The sequence below is a fragment of the Eleutherodactylus coqui genome, chromosome 6 (assembly GCF_035609145.1).
Source record: "Eleutherodactylus coqui strain aEleCoq1 chromosome 6, aEleCoq1.hap1, whole genome shotgun sequence".
In the NCBI taxonomy this organism is placed as follows: Eukaryota; Metazoa; Chordata; class Amphibia; order Anura; family Eleutherodactylidae; genus Eleutherodactylus; species Eleutherodactylus coqui.
In genome coordinates this window covers 130,465,438-130,484,233 of record NC_089842.1, presented here as the reverse complement: position 1 = coordinate 130,484,233, position 18,796 = coordinate 130,465,438, and the positions used below count along the sequence as shown (strand labels likewise).

The following is an 18,796-nucleotide window of genomic DNA, read 5'->3' as shown; positions in this document are numbered from 1 at the left end:
TGCTAGGCAATGATGTGAAATCCACGACCTGTCCGCAATGTGAATTTACTTCAATGGAAGGGTCTGCTCGGAATCTGCGCAAAAATAGAGCATACTGAGATTTTTCCTCCACTTGTGCAGGAAAAAGTGTTTTTCCATAGCATGCTATGGACGGTATTTTCTGCGAATCCATGGTGGAGACGCCCATCGCGGATTTTGCAGCCAAAATTCGCCCGAATGCAGGCCGCCTTAAGTAGCAGAAAATCTCCTTAGGGCCGCATGTCTGCTCCTAAACCTGCAGCTGCAAGGGGTTAACTCACACGCTGGCTGCCGACAGACACTCTGTGCTGCGTCTCAATGCGATTTTACCTAGTAGAACTTCTTCACTCCCCCCCCCCCTCCTGGAAGCAGTGCTTGGTGTTCCAGAGACGGTGAATGAGAGAGGGAAGAAGCTCTACTAGGTAAAAAACGTAAAGAGACGCAGCATGTCAGATGGCAGCCAGCGTGAATCAGTTAACCCCTTCCAGGAGCAGATACAGCGGCCTTAAACATATACTGGAGTCCCAGCCCAGAGGGCTTATGCCTCCCTGCCCCACAGCCTGCTCTAGGCCCAAAGTGAAGGGAAGCTTGGCTACCACTCTGGCTGGACTGACCCCCTCTGTATGACCCCAAAGCAGTCACATGGGTTGGCTTTGTTATGGGTGCACATGTGTAAGAAGCTCCCCTAAAAGGTGTACTGGGCTTTACAATGGAGCATCAAAATGGGACTCCAGACTGAATTGAGCATGGGAACGTTCTAGTGAGCACTCTAAAAGGACAAATTCTTATTGTACCAAAGGAGAGTTCAAGGACTGTGATGGTAAGTAGATGTGCTACTAGGCAGGTGCAACAGTCTGCACAGGAGCTGCTACTGCAGAGCGTTTGGAAAGGACAGCGGGAGTCTAGACTGCTGGATGTAAGAGAGGCTATTGTGCAGACCAAAGGACCCAGAGACTCCTTGCTACCAAGATAGAGAAGAGGAATCGTGTTTGGGCCATAGAGAGCGTGGGATTACGCTGTACAGAATGGACAAAGACCAAGGAGGACATCAAAGAACTTAATAGCACCGAATCATAAGTGAGGCCGACCTCAGTAAAACCATGAGGCGTAAACACCGATAGGGACAATAGCAATCCTGCTATAGGAAGGACTAATATACAGTCAATGACATTGAATTCCAGATGCTCTGACTGGTTATGGACTGTGACATGTTAAGAGACATTGTACTTAGATATGAGAAACAGCTTTTTTTAAAAACTCAAAGGGGCATTAATCACAGAAAGTGAAGCATTAAAGCTTTGATGGACAAACTGTGCATTACGTTGTGAGATTTAAATTTCTATTCTATGCTGCATCATTTGGGGTACATTCATACATAGTGGAAAATGTGCACCAAAATCCATACCATAGATGGGGATCCATAGCATACTTTACCCCTTCTATCAAATTGGTGAAATCAGCTGCGGATCTGCACCAATGATATGGATCTTGGCGCAGATTTTAGTGCAGAAAATCTACACAATTGCCGCTACATATGAACGTGCCCTAATACTGTTGTTCTGACACTGAATTAAGCACAAATTATTGATCCTAGGTCCCTAGGATATAGTTAGCGGTAGTAAAATGTACTGTAAAAGTTGAACTGCTTCCTTGTTATTGTAACATTGCTCAGTTTCATTTCTTTGTTTGCAAATAAATACTGTATCATATTGCAACTCCTTCTGCCAAATGGTCTCCTGAATCTGCGTTGTGGTACCAGAGCCCGTGAAACACCCAAGAATGTAAAGCCCCCTGTCCCCGGGCTAGCGCTGTCTTGCCGCCGGGGAGCAGGGGAAAGAACTGTCAGCTCCCTGCGGTGAGCCAATCTGACAGACAGGCTCGCCACAGAGAATCGCGGCAAATCGCAGCATGTCATGATTTGAGTCCTACGAACGGAGAATGGCTATGATTCTCCACTTGTGGACGTGGGCGCTGCGCTTTCCATAGCAACGCTAAGGAAAGCGTGCACTGCATTACTCGCGGCCGGATTATCGCCACGAGTAACGCAATGCACTATTGCCCGTGGACAGAAGCCCTAAGACTCGAGGATCCTTAGGCTGGGTTCACACGGGGCTGATTTCCAGTGAAATGTCCGCAGCTGACATCCTTACCGCCTCCAAGCCTGCACGATTTGGTGTGAGTTTTGAAGACAGTCTTATCGCAAATTTCTGTGCGCAATTCACCCTGTCATTGAAAGGGGATGAGTTCCACAGCGGAGACAGCGTCATAATTGACACGTTGCGCATTTGAATTCCATGCTAGAAGGTAGTTTCCGCACGGGTTTTCTGTGGGTTATTTCCACAGCTTGTGGACGCGATTTTCAAAATCTCGTCCACTTTTCTGCTACTGTAAAAGACAGCAGAATTTCTGTTCGGAGGGCCTGCTCGGAAACTCTGCGGCAATAGTCAGATATTGCACATGAAAAGAAGACATTGCTTTCGATGATCATCTGTGATTTAATAATTGCTGCATGTCTTATTTTCAGGCAATTATTTCAGAATCATCCATTATTTCCTATGTAAGGAAAATAAAATTGCATCGCACTTATATGATGCACATGCAATTTTTTAAAATTCTTTTTTATTTTTCCTATTGAAACATCATGTAATTTTTCACATGCATCAAAATCGCATCTAGCAGAGATGTTATGCATTTTTGTCACAAAACACATCACAATCGCAGCAGAAATCACAAGTTTAAGAGTGTGATATTGGTCTGAGTTTCTTGGACCGATATCGCACTCGCCCATGTAAATGCACCCTAACCCAGCTTCTCCATGAAGGATTCATTACCTGTTAAACACATTGCAGGAGGGATTGCCTGTGGGGTTTCATCAAACTGGACCCAGCAGAAGACATCAGGCTTCGGGGGACTTGGCTCTACCTCTGGAGGGTCTGGCCGTGATTTACTTTTAATGTCAGGGGTCCCTGGACCCTTTGCTCTTGCCTGGACTTTTTCATATTCAGGAAACAGTTTGGAGGGTTTCCTTGATTTGTCCACAATATCTTGTCCTGTAAAAGTTCATACAATAACAGAAATACAATGATGATGATTGAAAGATTACCAGACTTTATAAAATAGTCAGAGGTTTTATGGATTGATGAGCAGTGCAGGTAAATCTATAGCTCCACCCATAATAAACATAACTCAACCTATAACTTATAGCCCTGGCCATAGATACACCTACATGTGTCCTACCTTCCATAATAAAAACCCTGCCTATAATGGCTAAACCACACACAATATAAAACATCACTCTAAACACATATAACTCCACCCATAATGCTTATACCACACCTACAAAATATAACACCACCCACAAAATATATAACACCCCCATAGTAGTTGTTACTACACCTACAGTACAGATAGGGAACTGTAGGCTCAGTCCAGGGTTGATTCTTGAGGCAATTAATGTTTTCCACTGTCAGGGTTACCTTGTAAGGTTGCATCATCTTTGAAGGACACCCACTGGGATTTCTGGGCTACAAACGTTTCACCCAGTGATGTCATCTTCTCATCTTTCTCCAGGGTTCATAGTGAGAGGCGCTGGAGGAAATGAAGAGAAACATTCTCACATAGAGACTAAGTGGTACAACAATAGAGTAAAATAATGTATTTCCAAGGCACTTTTACTAATCCTGTGCTGATTCTGTGTTGCATCCTCTATTATACTCCAGAGCTTCACTCGCTATTCTGCTGCAGGAATTGCTGTGTACATATATTACTGCAGTACAGTACAATATAATACTGTACATTATAATATAGAATAGCACAACATGATACTTTATAGTATAGCACTGTTTAGTATATAGTATTGTATAGAGTAGTTTATCTTTCTCTATATCCTTCTGCAATTCACATGGATGCTAATGAACTTGTATTTAAGAGTTGGTGAAACCTCAGACCTGTTGGCAAGAAGCAAAGAAATCTCTTCCTGTCCTGCTTATAATTGGTGAGGAGAAGGCTCACCCCCTAGTCTGGGACCTTCTCTGCGGGATACCATATACAATATAGCACAGCAGAACCAAAAACATATTAGGTAGTTGTATCGTCTCAGTATTTCTGTTAGTACTTGTGTATTCATGTTGGTACTTATGCTATGGTTTGATTTGATCTGTGTGGTTTCAGTAAGATGCAACTGGACCTGTAGCTTTAGTTTCTCTAGGTTTAGTTTTCATTCTGTTATTTCCTTAAGGTATGTTGTGTTTGTGGGTATAGTAATATGTAAATAATCTGGACATAGAAAATACTTTTGTTTGTAGATCATAGGCCATGGGTTTAGGGCCTTATTTTTGCTGTGTATGGTTATGACATTGTTATCACTATTGGTGTTGTTACAGTTTTAGGCCGGCTGCACACGGGCTCCCGCATGCGCAATCTGACACGGTCGTGTGCAGGCAGCCTTAGTTGTTTGTTTTTTTTAATTATAATAAGAGTTGCAGTTTTCTTATATACAAAATAACGGCTTTCTCATATGAGCGTTTTAATATAGCGCACATTGTCAGTATCTCCCGCGTGGTAGCACAGAGCAGTATGCAATGCATTCCGATGCATGACGACAATCTCCATACACAATCTTGGCGTGTATGCACATGTATTATGCGCCAAAATAGTGCATGCTGTGTTTTAGATGCTGTGTGTTAGAGGCACAATTGAAAGTAACGTAAAGATTGGTACCGCGCATTTAGAGAGCCCTAAGAGCAGATATTGAAAACTACACCCAGCATATAGGAGAAGAGTTGTGGCATTACATACAAAGTAAGAGCAGATACTGAGAATTACACCCAGCATACAGGATAGGTGGTACTGTGCAGTATCCTTGTATACAGGATAAGAGCAGATACTGAGAATTACACCCAACATACAGGTTAAGTGATACTGTGCAGTATCCTTATATACAGGTTAAGAGCAGATACTGAGAATTACAGCCAGCATACAAGAGAAAGGGTACTGTGCAGTATCCTTGTATACAGGATAACAGCAGATACTGAGAATTACACCCAGCATACAAGAGTTGTGGTACTGTGCAGTATCCTTATGTACAGAGTAAGAGCAGATACTGAGAATTACACCCAGCATACAGGAGAAGTGGTACTCTGCAGTGTCCTTATATACAGAGTAAGAGCAGATACTGAGAATTACACCCAGCATACAGGAAAAGTGGTACTGTGCAGTGTCTTTATATACAGAGTAAGAGCAGATACTGAGAATTACACCCAGCATACAGGAGAAGTGATACTGTGCAGTGTCCTTATATACAGAGTAAGAGCAGATACTGAGAATCACACCCAGCATACAGGAGAAGGGAAGTGGTACTGTGCAGTGTCCTTATATACAGAGTAAGAGCAGATACTGAGAATTACACCCAGCATACAGGAGAAGGGAACTGTTACTGTGCAGTGTCCATACATAGAGCAGAGCTTTTTTACTCTGTAATTCTCTCCAGTTTCCTGGTTTCTCGGATGACTGCGCTCAGGTCATCTCTGGCCAGGCGGCTGAAGATCGGCTTTACATTGTGGACACAAACCCTGCCCCCAGACTGATCTATGAGAACGCTGGAGTGAGAAGAGCTTGGACTATAATAATGAATAATCAGACACATATACAAGTTCTTGGGTCATATGTGGCCCTAACTACCTGTTAGGGCCACACCATGTTCAATGTATGTGTAGTGCAGACAGACCAATCTCTGTACCGAATTGTGAGATATGAAAGTGCTATGTAGCCAACAGGAATAAATATGTATCTGCGAGGAGGTAGAGAGGACAGAGCGATGTTCTGCAGATCCCTATGGAAGTCAGTAGTGTAATAATCTGCAAGATGTATTACTATGTATCTGTCAAAGGGTAAACGAGACAGAGCAGTGTTCTGCAAATATGTAGAGAGGTCAGTGGTGTGATAGCTGCAGATCTTTAGATAGTAAACTGTCCTGTTAACCCTGTGTGTCTCAGAATGTGCAATCTGCTTACCTGCAGCCGTGCTTGATTGCTGTGTGGGTTGCTGGTGTGGGAAATACAGTGTTTCATGTGTCCGCGATGACAGCTGAGTGGATGTGGGGGGTGAGATAACTGGGACTAGATATGTGTGGGCGTATGGGAGACGGTTTCTCCAGCTCTCCACCTTATAGTGAGCATGTGCTGATGAAGGGGTGGTCCTCACACTCCAAAGATATAATGTTATTACACTACAGGGCAGGGATCCCCCACGTGAGCCCTAAAACTGTTCTGTAGGGGTGCAGGATTCTGAGGATTCTCCTGTCCCTCAAAGTGGTTGCCCCTCCCTTCTTTCCTAATATTGCAGTGTCTGTAGAGATGAAGGTCTGTAAAGAGACTGATAACACAGTGAGATGGGGCCCCTTATGAACTACAAACCAGCTGCAGGGGCCCCCTCTGTGTATGTCATTCAACAGGGAACATTGCAGATACTTAAAGGGCCGATGACCAGTAAATAAAGCATCATAATAAAGTTCTACAACTTTCTAATTTTTCACCAGTAATTCATTGATTATATCCTGAAACTGAAAATCCAAACTGACTTGGCTCTTACCTTCACTGACACATTGCAACAAGCCACCAGCTATTCCAGCAGTTATCAGACTGGAGTCCAGTGCAGGAGAGAGATTAAAGCCGCCTGCACACAGACGGATTTGCATTGCGGAACCCAGAGCGGGCGTCCGCCCCCGGATTCTGCAGAATATACCTTCCATGGCATGCTATGAAAAAGCGATTTTTTTTTTTCTGTCCACGAGCGGAAATCAATTGCGAGTTTCCGCTCGCGGTGGGAATTGCAGCATGCTATATTTTTAGGCAGATTCCATCCGGACGATTTCCATTGAAGTCAATGGAAGACGTCTGGCCCGCGGCCCTTCCGTAATCATCATTGTGGAAAGGTCGCGGGATCCGCGTAATTGCCTAGTGACGGCGCTGCATAGTCTGTACTGCGCATGTGCGCCAGAACATCCGCAGCACAGATTAAAAGACTGCGGACAGGTTCACGGGGGTCACCGGCCAGGCACAGGGTCAGACCTATCCGTGTGCAGGTGGCCCAGGGACCAGTGCCAATGTACTGCCAGCTGTGAAGATCCCCCTCACCCATTCTTTAGAATGTATTCATGACGTGACTGCTCCTATTAGGATATACCAGGCAGGGTCCCTGGTTGTTGGCACGATATATTATGCTGATCCATGGGCTGGGACAGAATATACCATGTTGGACCCTGGCAGTTGGCAGGATATACCAATTTTGGGTCCCCAGTTGCAGACAGAATATACCATACTGGGCCCCCACCAGTAGAAAGGACGTACCAGATTGTGTCACAACAGCTCGCAGGATGTACCAGGCTTGGCCCCCAGTAATTGAAAGGACATACCAGGCTGAGCGGCGGCAGTTGGCAAGATATAACAGGGTGCGCTCCCTAATTAGGGACAAGATATACCACGCTGGGCCCCCAGAGGTTGGCATATTTCCGGCTCTATCACTGGTCTCCTCTTGTTTCACAGATTTGTACAAACCTCTTTATTTGCCTCAATCCCAGTGAAATCGTTACCATGGAGCTGGCTTCATCCTGGCAACGCAGCCGCGCAAAATCTAAACATCTTTCATCCTGGCTCTAATTGGAAAGTTTACTGAGCTGCAGGGTAGATTCCAAGGTGGCATCATTAACCCCTTCTCTGTGGGAAGAAACTGCAAGTAAGAAGGCTGCTGCCACCTGTAATACCCTCATAGAGTGGGCGCTCATCTCTGGAGGTCGCTGCTAATATCATGGGTACTCACTATCACCCTGCTGTCAGACACGTACGGTCAAGTGACTGGATGCATTTTTTTATTCTCTTTCGGTGGCTTTGCCCTAAGTGACAGGTGTTGACTGATTCCAGCCTTTTATAATCTCTTGAGTCCAGAAGGTAGGAAGCAATGATCTTCCACTTCTAGAGAACCACCTCACTCAAAAAAAACTGGGGCTTTGACGACTTCTCCTGTGAAACCTCCCACCATTATGAGCCCAGTTATACAAGGTGGGCCACGGAAAAGTAGCCCAGTAACATGAAAGCTGTGCTCTGATTAGTTGCTATGGGCAACAAAGACTGATTTGCTTTTTGACAGCTGCCATAACCAGTCTTTGCATATAGAGTTGTTATGTGTCATGCTGGAGATCGTTGGGGGTCATGTAAGAGGGCTGAGTAGTGCCCTGCTCCCCTCTTAGGGCTCCTGCACACTTGCATTTTTCTCACGTGTTTTTTTCATGAGATTTTTGCTGCGTATTTTAATGCGAAAGACAATAAGACTTTCTGATGTTAAGAACGCATTGGGATTTTTGTGCGATGCGATCTGTTTTTAACATTAGAAAGTACTATTGACTTTCACGTAAAAAAAACGCAGCAAAATCGCGTGAAAAAAGCACGAGAAAAACACAAGTGTGCAGGAGCCCTAATGGATTCCAGCAGTTCTGTTGCCATTTACTGAGTCCTCGAGCAAAGTGTAGCCCACTGTCAATATCAGCCACTCTGTGATATCCAAGACAGGTTATATAATTGTTACAGGTTGTACTATTAAAGTTGACCACATGGGGGAGCCCAAAGCTCATAAAAGAACTGCCTGTTAATAGAACTCAATTGAACTATGCTAGAGCCTTACAGAACAGGGCTGTAATTAGTTGTGTAACTCCATGTGACTCTTTGGGGAAAAGCCAGCAGCTATCTTGGGTCTGAGACAAAGAGCCTTGTGTAGTGTGTGTGGAGCAGCACCAGCATTTTGGTGCAGGACGCTGCAGAGTGTTAGTGTGGTGCAGCTGAGAGAGGAGGCCAGGGAAGTTGAGGCAGCTTGCTGCAGGTGCTACACTGTCCCCAAGCTGGGCCTGATGACTGGGGCAGAAGAGAGAGTGCAAGGGCCCGGATAACCGGAGACCAAAGGCACATGGCAGAAGGGCCCTGATGACCGGGGGCCGAAGCAAATGAACGGCATTGTTGTAGATCCAAAAGCAGAATGTTCATCTGGAATTTTGAGTTATTGTAATCTTGAGAGCAAAGTGTTATTTATGAGTGATGTTTAATCCTTTATAGCTGGTAGTGTAATGAATATAGGAACTATGGTTATGTTAATAATACATGAGGCATGCTATGCTGCAGCAAGACACTGAATGTGAAAAGAGCGAGAACTAAAATACAGTTTGTGAGACCTTGAGCAGTGGTGTTATGTCTATGATGTTGTGCGCCCTAGTGTAATGACATGTTCCCTACGGGGCATAGGAAATATTGCTATATCATAAGTGGTTCAGTACCGGAATTGATGAAGATAACGGGCGTAGGTTGTAAAGGCCTAAAGTACGGATGCCTTGCTGACGCTGTAAGGGCTCACTCGCTTAGGCGTATGTGGCCAGCGTATTGTTTATGTGCGTAATACGCAGTACACAGTAGATGCACATCTAACATGCATACTTGCTACGTATGTTAAATATCCATATCCTATATAGGTGTGTATTACATGTGTAATATGCACCAAAATAAGACATGCTGCATTTTTTTTTCACACACATGAAAAAATGCAGGTATGAATGATGCCATAGAAATATATGGGCTTTTAGCACCATGTATTACACATTTACGTGTGAACCCTTAGTGAGGAAATTGCTAAATATGATGTACCAACGGTTAAATGTGTTAGGACATATATGATGTATGTGAGGGTGTAACAAGCATCTGGGGAGGAAGTGTACATAGCAGGGGAAGACTGTAGGTAAATTAATAAATGGTGGCGTCAACTAGTGCGAAAAAGACGCAGCCTTACCTGGGTGGTAAAGGTCTAGGTTACAGATGAGGGTCGGCACCAGACATGTATAGTAATGTAACAATAGTGTCAGGTGACTTGTTGCAGCCTGGCTGGAAAGGACTGTAATGGTGATGTACCCTGAGAATTATGTATGAAGTAGTATAATTCGATGTGCCATTTTATGCAACGTTCAAGTACCAGAGCCCTCCTAAGGAGCAAAACCTCACTTATACTGTTCTGGTTCAGCACATTTATTTTTGATAAAAAAAGGATGTGCCGCCTCCGTCTCTGTTCTGTCACCGCAGCGCCATTTTGTAACCTGTAACATGGGCACGTACTACCTGATCGTTACAGTCACAATAACTGACTGCACCAAAAGGGAGAAATAAAATATAAAAATAAAGAAATGGGTGAGAGGTTTACAGGTATGTCAGACCCTGGTGTGAGAAGTAGTGATATGGGTTAAGCCATGACAGACACTAATTTTACTATTTTCAATGACTTGAACCAAAATCTCAAACCTAAAAGGTAAAATGTATCTTGTTAGGTATAGACGCTACTTATACCTCTTACCCACTGGTTTAATGTCAGCAAATGAGGATCCTCAGTCTAAACCTCAGGCGCCCGCCAGTTACTCTACTCCTAGGTGCAGGTTCTGTGCCCAGACGTGCCAGTCCTGACGCCAGCTTCACCATGACTCACCTGATGCATCTTGAACACATGTATGGTTATTAGATCTGATGAGTTCTCACATGACAAGTAACTGTTCATTATCCTGAAAGGAGGGTAAGAAGGCGGAATACCGACAGGATCATACTAGCTGCGGAAAATGACTTCCCTACAGCAAAATCTTACGTAATGGCAAAAAAAAATCACAATGTAGTAATGCATTATATAGGGGCCAGTAGCATGTTATATAACTGATGCATAATAAGTGAACATTAATAATATGATTTAGCTGAAATAGGAACTGCTCTGCAGTCCGCAGCTTGTAACAGTACAGGAGCGTTCTAAGAGGATCCGCTGATATCACTCTCACATATGGATGTAAATGTCTCTGGAGGTTCTCCATGTAAGGGGGCTCCAGTTATACATTACATTTCCATGTATGTTTCTTTAAAAATATATGTAAAGGGTGGCTTAGAGCAGGAGGCTGGAAGCGGAAGAAGTATGGGTACCATCTTGGTGGCGCAGTGATGTCCAAGTTACGCTACTGTGCGGACATGTTGGAGCAAGCTCTGCGTCTTGGGTAGAAGGAAGCAAACCTCTTGGTTAAGTCTTTCTCTACAATGCCGAAGAAGTGTCTGGAGGAAAATCCCAGATCCCCACCTCTGGGCCATCCTCTGCCTCCATGGCACCGAGAGAGACATTGTACCGAGTGCGCATTCCGAAAGAAGAAAACAAGTTGAGTATTGCAATATTAACCCTTTCCAATCCAATTTGTATCCTGGTTTTCCTAGGGGGCTTACTCTTTTTCTGCCATTATACAACGGCGCTATATGCTGGCTAAAGCCAGTACTGCATGAGGTGAAACGTTCAATAGCCTCCGACAGCAGAGAGGCTGGCAATATACAGTATGAGGACCCCGATGGATGTCTTCCAACATTGGAGGTGTACAGCTTTAAATCATAATGTCTTCCGGTGTCAGACAGTGGACTGGAAAGGGTTAAACAAACCGGTCTGCCGGCATCGCTTCTGCGCAACTCACCACATCATCCTTGTGGATGGATGCACATCCAAATGTATGCCTTGGCGGTACAGATCTGGTTCCCAATGCAAAGAGCACCAGCCTCAGCACAGGCGATTGAACAGGCCAGAACTGGAACGTTGTAACTTTAAGTATAGAGAGGGTTGCAAGGGTATGTCCCAAGACGCTGAGATGTAAGCCCTCTGGCCTGTGCCTAAAGAGGGTTCGGGTCCTGCTGGCCCTGCCACTATTAAATCAGCACTGGAGATATGTGACACAAAGTAGTCATCATTGGGGGTGAGGAGGTTTCAGTATTTCATGTGACTTATCCCATTAAAGAACATTAGTCGACCTCTCATCAACCTGAAGTGGCTAAAGGCAGGAAGCAATAGGTTGCAGTAGCCACACAACATTTGGGGAAAAGGCAGATAAACAGCTTTATGGTCCATTATGTGAATAATTAGAATTTAAAACTAAAAAGGCTCACATAGGTGTAAATATGAAGTGAATATAACCCATTGATTTCACGTGTGTATTTTTTTTCACGCGATTTCTGGTTACATGAAAAAAACACAGCATGTCCTATCTTGGTCTGTATTACGGACTGAAATAGCCTATTGAAGTCAATGGGAATGTGCAAATGCGTATGATACATGCTTATTCACTGCATATCCGCACAAATCATCAATGGGCCCTGCTTGCGTTTTTTTCCCCCCGCAAGAGTTAATATGCAGCAATTACGGACACAAAAAAAACCCTCAACCCGAGTCACATACGCACTGAATACGCAGTGTTTGACCTATGATTATGCAGTGTATTCGTGGATCAAAATCTGCATTCGCCCATGTGAATGAGCCCGAATTTTCAGAAATTTTCCTGAATTTCACTTACTCCTGTTCCATATCTGTGAGTTGCGGCTCGAGTAATAGTATATAATGGGACTAAAATCCTGTGTTTGGTGCCAGCTTGTGCTGGTATTTCCTGCTTTCAGGGCCGCAGGAGGATATATCCCCCTCGCTCTATAAACAGCAGATAAGTTACAATGTTTACACCACACAATCTAAATTTAGGATCTGAAGTTTGGAGAGAGAAGCAGTGAAAGGTCAGCCGGCACCTCTGTAGATCATATTAGATGCCCGCGCTGCAGCCTCATAGGTACAATGACCTGTTGGCATTATGTATTCACACCTGTGGGGAACTGGAACAAGAGGCATAAGGCACAACCAGCATAGGCTTCTACTACTTTATTGGGGGTTGAGTATGAGACCCCAATATCTGCTTCACTTCAGTAGTGTAATATCACAGCACAGAGCAATGTGATACTGAGGGGGTAATCCTAATCCTCTGCTGCTGTGTAGATACTGGGTGTAATGTAATCCTCTGTGCTGCTGTGAAATATTTGTTATGTCTAGTGGCAAAGTACTGATCTGCTCAGTAAGGCTGCATTCACACGAGCGCGACTATGAACTCGATTCTTTTGAATGGAGTCCTACACGTGCGGCTTTTATTTTTTTGTTCCTCACAGCGATGCTGCAAGGTAAAAAAAAACGCTGCATGTCCTATTTCTTTTGCGCCCCTCAGAACGCATCACCCATTGTTTTCAATGGGACAGTCAAACACATTGCAGGCTTTGCAATGTGCACGCAAGTGCGATGTGATGTTTCCCATTGAAATCAATGGGAAACACTTGCCGATACTCCGACTTGTGTGAAACGAGCACAATCTCAGAAATGATGCAAGGCGCTTTTGCATGAAAAACACCTCGCATCCGCTGTTAAAACGCATGTTGATGGGCTCAGCTTTGGGACAGATTTCTTGGTCCCATATCATTCTCACTTGTGGAAATGTAGCCCAAAGCTGGCTTAGAGGTGTTTGTCCAAATTGTATCATCTCTGGATAACACCTTCCGCATACAGTAACATAACAAACTGTTATATACTCGCCTCTCCCCGATCCTGCTGTGTCCCACAATGGCGCTCGGTCCTCCGCTCTGCTCTCTGTTGACAGCTGCAGTGCAGTGCAGTGCAGTGATGTTATAAGGCAGTGATGGCAAACCTTTTAGAGACAGAATGCCCAAACTGCAACTGAAAACCCACTCATTTATAGCAAAGTGCCAACGTGTCAGGGGGCGGGGCTTATCGCGACGTATGATTTTTACGGTCATTATAAAAAGGACAGGGCCATTTCAGAATAAACAGAGAGGAACACCCTGTGTTTTATGTCCTAGCTGGAGCCCTGGAGTACCATTGGTATGGATTATGACTGGAAGTCAGTTGTATACTTGCAGCTGATTTCATACTATGCAGTGCTCCCCCACACCTCCTCCGTGGGCTTTCTGCTGTCAGTGCTACCCAATTCCCAGTTCCTCACCTTATCAGCTGGGAACCGGAATCCAGGGAGTGCTGACAGCAGGAAGCCCTTGGAGGAGATGAGGAGGGGGCGGGGGGGGGGGGCGCCGCATAGTATGAACTCAGCTGTGGATACGCAACTGATTTCTTGTCAACTTCCATACAATAGTGAGGATTTTGACAGGTTTTTAAATGCAGAAATTGCCATGGAAATTTCCGCTATGGACATTCCGCTGTTTTTTGTAAACATACCCTGTTAGCTTGAAGTATGTTGCCATGTGCAAAGCAGCCCACAGTGGCCCCAGTAGTAATAGTGACCCCCACAGTGGCCCCAGTAGTAATAGTGACCCTCACAGTGGCCCCAGTAGTAATAGTGACCCCCACAGTGGCCCCAGTAGTAATAGTGTCCCCCACAGTGCCCTCAGTAGTAGTAGTGACCCCCCACAGTGCCCTCAGTAGTAATAGTGACCCCCCCCCCCACACACACAGTGCCCTCAGTATTAATAGTATCCTTCATAGTGGCCCCAGTAGTAATAGTGACCCCCACAGTGGCCTCAGTAGTAATAGTGTCCCCTATATCAGTCCCAATAGTAATAGTGTCCCAAAGAGTGGCCTCAGTAGTAACAGTGACCCCCATAGTGGCCTCAGTAGTAATAGTGACCCCCAACAGTGGACTCAGTAGTAATTGTGTCCCCCAAAATAGCCTCAGTAACAATAGCAACCCCCTTAGCAGCCACAGTAATATTAACCCCTCTCAGCAGTCCCAGTAATAATATTAACCTCTCTCAGTAGCCCCAGTAATATTATTAACCCCTTCAGTAATATTTCCCACAGTAGCTCCAGTAGTAATATTAACCCCTTCAGCAGCCCCAGTAGTAATATTAACCCCTCTCAGCAGCCCCAGTAGTAATAGTAACCCCTTCAGCAGCCCCAGTAGTAATAGTAACCCCTTCAGCAGCCCCAGTAATATTACTAACCCCCTCAGTAATATTATTCCCCACAGTAGCCCCAGTAGTCATATTAACCCCTCTTAGTAGCCCCAGTAATATTATTAACCCCCTTAGTAATATTATACCCCACAGTAGCCCCAGTAGTAATATTAACCCCTTCAGCAGCCTAGTAGTAATATTAACCCCTCTCAGTAGCCCCAGTATTATTGACCCCTTCAGTAATATTATTCCCCACAGCAGCTCCAGTAGTTATATCAACCCCTTCAGTAGCCCCAGTAGTAATATTAATCCCTCTCAGTAGTCCCAGTAGTATTAACCCCTTCAGTAGTCCCAGTAGTAATAGTCCACCCCAACCCCTAACGCCAAGCAATATACTTACCTTCTCCTTGCTGTCAGCGCCACCCCTCCTCTGCTCGCGCTAAGCCCAGGTGCACACTGACGTCAGTGTGCGTGCCCGGACCATTTCCTCCCTTGTCTTCTCTCCTGCGGAACTGAGGAAGGAAGGACTCAGGGGTGGAGGATCCCGGCTGCACACTGATGTCAGAGTGTGCGCCGGATCAGCACTGCAAGTGTGATTACCTACGGGAGCTGCAGCACCCGAGCCAGTAATCAGTACAGTGATGAGCAGCCACCTGCTCTGCGTGCCGCCTCTGGTACGCCTGTCATAGGTTAACCACCACTGTTATAGGGGATATAGCCAATAACAGAGCTCAGTGATCAATGTGACATCCCGTAAACCAGGCGGGACTGCAGCTGTAAACAGAGAGCAGGGGAACGAGCACAGTCGCAGAACACAGCAGAAGTGGGGAGAGGTGAGTATATAACGATTTTTTTGAACAATAATCGTTCCGTGTATAGGACAATTTGTATAACAAATGAGCGAAAGTGAATAATTGTTGAGTCTAAACGCAGCCAATGACCGAGAAACGAACAATAAATTGTTCAATTTTTGTTCATTGTCCATTTTATGCTGGACTAAAAATCATCATTGGCTCGTTCACTAATTGCTCAATTTAAATACCAATCATTTAGTCGTTGTCATTCACTTATACAGCAATGCGAATGACTTCTCTTTTGAATGAGCCAACAATGTATTTGCCCAAGCGAATAAGAGTACTCTGACATCGTTCGCTCATTCAAACAATATATTGTTCGGTGTAAACGGATCCTTAGTGCACAAGGAAAGGGTTGTCTTGAGATGGTACAATTCAGACAACCCCTTAAGGCTTGGGCTACACATGTTGCGCAAAAAAAAAGTTTGCAACTTTCTGTCACATGACTGTTTGAGAGCTGCGATGTGGCTGGTAAAAAAATAGTTAAATCACAGAAAGGTCAAAAGCAACTCACAGGTGCATGTACTTACATTGATGTCTATGCTAGAAAAGCCGCTTACAATCAAAATACGAGGGGGTGCTGATAAGTATTGAGCATTACCCAGAAAAAATTGAGCTAGGAAGCTATAAATTACAGGGTGTACTTGTCTATATTCAATGATGCAAACATCCACTAACTATGATTTTAACTTACCTTTTTTTTCCGGTCCAAAGTGAACCTGGCAGCATCTCCAAAGACATTCAGTGTGGAAGGGCATAGGACCATAATCAAGTTCAACTTTCTCCAAGGGAAAGGTGCAAAGCAGATCCATGATGAAATGTCACAAACTTTGGGTGACAATGGCCCTTCATATGCAACAGTTAAACGTTGGGTTATAAATTTTAAAACTGGCCATTTTGGTGTTGAAAGTGAGAAACCGAGTGGAAGGCCTGTCTCTGTCTCCTTGCCTGCAAATGTGACAGCCATCCATAACATGGTCACCAAATATCAGCCAAAAGTATTGCTACATATTTGGGGATATCACATGAGAGAGTTGGTGCCATTATCCACAGTGACTTGGGAATGAGAAAGCTTACAGCCAAGTGGATCCCGAAACTTTTGACAACCGAACAGAAGAGGAGATATTGGTGGCTGTTCTGGAGCATTTTGCAAGAAATGAGTCAGATTTCATGGACAAATCGGTGATTGGTGATGAGACATGGATCTACTGTTATGAACCAGAGACAAAGGAACAGTCTAAGGAATGGAGGCACAGTGGTTCCCCCAGGCCAAAGAAGTTCCGTGTGCAAAGGTCAGCGCAGAAGCAAATGGCAACCATTTTTTTGGGTTAAGAAGGGAGTTCTGCTAGTGGACTACCTCCCAAAGGGTTCAACCATCAATGCGACATATTACTGTTCGTTATTGACAAAGCTGAGGCAAAATATTAAGAAAAAATTTTGAAGAAAGCTCTCCAAAGGTGTCATCCTTTTGCATGACAATGCCCAGTCACGCACTGCAGGTGCCAGTATTGCAAAAATAACCTTAGGCTTCCAGCTGATGCCCAATCCACCCTATTTGCCCGACCTGGCTCCATTTGACTACCTTCTGTTCCACAATCTAAAAAAAATCCAAAAGGGACAACAGTTTGGGAGTGTTTTTGAGGCAACTTATGCTGCAAATGAGTGGTTTGACCAGAAGTCGGAAGAATTCTATTTGCAGGGACTTAAAAAACTGCAAGAGAAATGTTGCAAGTGCAGAGACATCCTGGGGGAATATGTAGAATAGCATGCAAGTTTCAGCTTCGTAGTTCAATTTTTTCTGGGTAAGGCTCAATACTTATCAGCACCCCCTCGTACAACTATGTGAGAATTTTTTGCAACTGTGGTGTTTTAGTGATTGCAGGGCAACACCATTGTCAATCATTGGCTGCGATGTCGCAGAACGAATGCAACCTTCATATCACAGGTTAAGCCCAACCGTAGAATTACTATAGAGATGGTCAGAGATGAGTTACAAGCAAGGAAAGGCAATGGGTTACTGTAGTAATAGAGCAGAAGGTATTCCAACAGCTACACACATCACACCATACCTGACTCTATGCACACAGACGACTCCTCTCAGCAGCCAACTGCAGGCTCCACAGAGTATACGATCCAGGGATGCAGTTATCAAGGGGTGCAATATTAATATTATGAAATGACCATGGATGTAGTGATCAGAGGCTGCGGTGATTATGGGTGCAATAATCATGGGGTGCAGTGATTACTGAGTGAAAAGATTAAGGGGTGCAGTGAGGTATGAGGTCCAGGGAGGCTCGCTACAGAACTGCAGTTCCAGGAACAGCTGAGTTTTCTATGCCAGAGAGACAGGAACATACAGGCTCCTCCTGACTACTCTCTGATTGGTCACATTACAACATCTGGATAACGGGCTGGTGCTTTAACCCTTAGTGGGCACAATGTTGTGGAACTGTACTAGCTGATGGTAGCGTGACATTTAATGCAGCTAGTACAAACAGAAGACTGGATGTCACTTTTTCTTATTAAGGCTTTGGCTGCACGGCAACTTTGGATGCACAATAAAATGTCTGATTTTAGACTCTGATTTGGTTGAAATTTGAGTGTGATTCGGGGTATGTGACACCCGTCAGACTCACTGACTGTCACACTTTGATGTGTTGCACTGCAGTGAATGAATTCTGTGATTAAATCGGACGCGTTTCTGCAACCAATAGTCATGCTGCAGATTTTCCAATCCGCGGCAAGCCCGATCTGGCGCTACAGGGTTGTTTTTTTTTGCTGTAAGTACATGGGATTTGTTGAAACCTCATTCACTTACATTGTATGGTACATTGTTGCGGAAGTTTGACTCACATACCACAGCACTTTTGCTGTGTGTGAACTCGCCATAAGTATACCCTAGAGCTACATTCACAATCCTGCTGGTGGAGTCACTGTGTAGATGCATTATTTATACTGTAGTAATTCTGAGTTACGGTACATCCTGTGTTGTACTCCAGAGCTTCACTCAGTATTCTGCTAGTGGAGTCGCTGTGTACATTCATGCATTACACTGCTTATGTTGTACTGATCCTGAGTTACATCCTGTAGATCTTTTTTATTGAAGAAATATAAAACATAACAATAAAAACAATATGTAAAAAAAATTACAAACAC

The 18,796-nt window shown here is 44.5% G+C and overlaps 1 protein-coding gene across 3 annotated transcripts in view; it reads right to left on the bottom strand.

The window, feature by feature from the left end:
* STON2 (stonin 2) overlaps positions 1 to 17,950 on the bottom strand; it is a 71,152-nt gene extending 53,202 nt beyond the window's left edge. The window contains exons 1-4 of one of the 3 annotated variants that reach the window (XM_066607602.1): positions 6,030 to 6,137; positions 3,688 to 3,768; positions 3,495 to 3,606; positions 2,850 to 3,068 (exon numbers count right to left, since the gene is read on the bottom strand). In XM_066607602.1, coding sequence (XP_066463699.1) covers positions 2,850 to 3,068; positions 3,495 to 3,570 — 295 coding nt within the window. In that variant the 5' untranslated portion in view covers positions 3,571 to 3,606; positions 3,688 to 3,768; positions 6,030 to 6,137. Of the gene's footprint in view, positions 1 to 2,849; positions 3,069 to 3,494; positions 3,607 to 3,687; positions 3,769 to 6,029; positions 6,138 to 17,709 lie in introns of those variants that run through there. The other 2 variants (XM_066607601.1, XM_066607600.1) reach the window with 2 other exon arrangements.
* Positions 17,951 to 18,796: the final 846 nt, after the last annotated feature.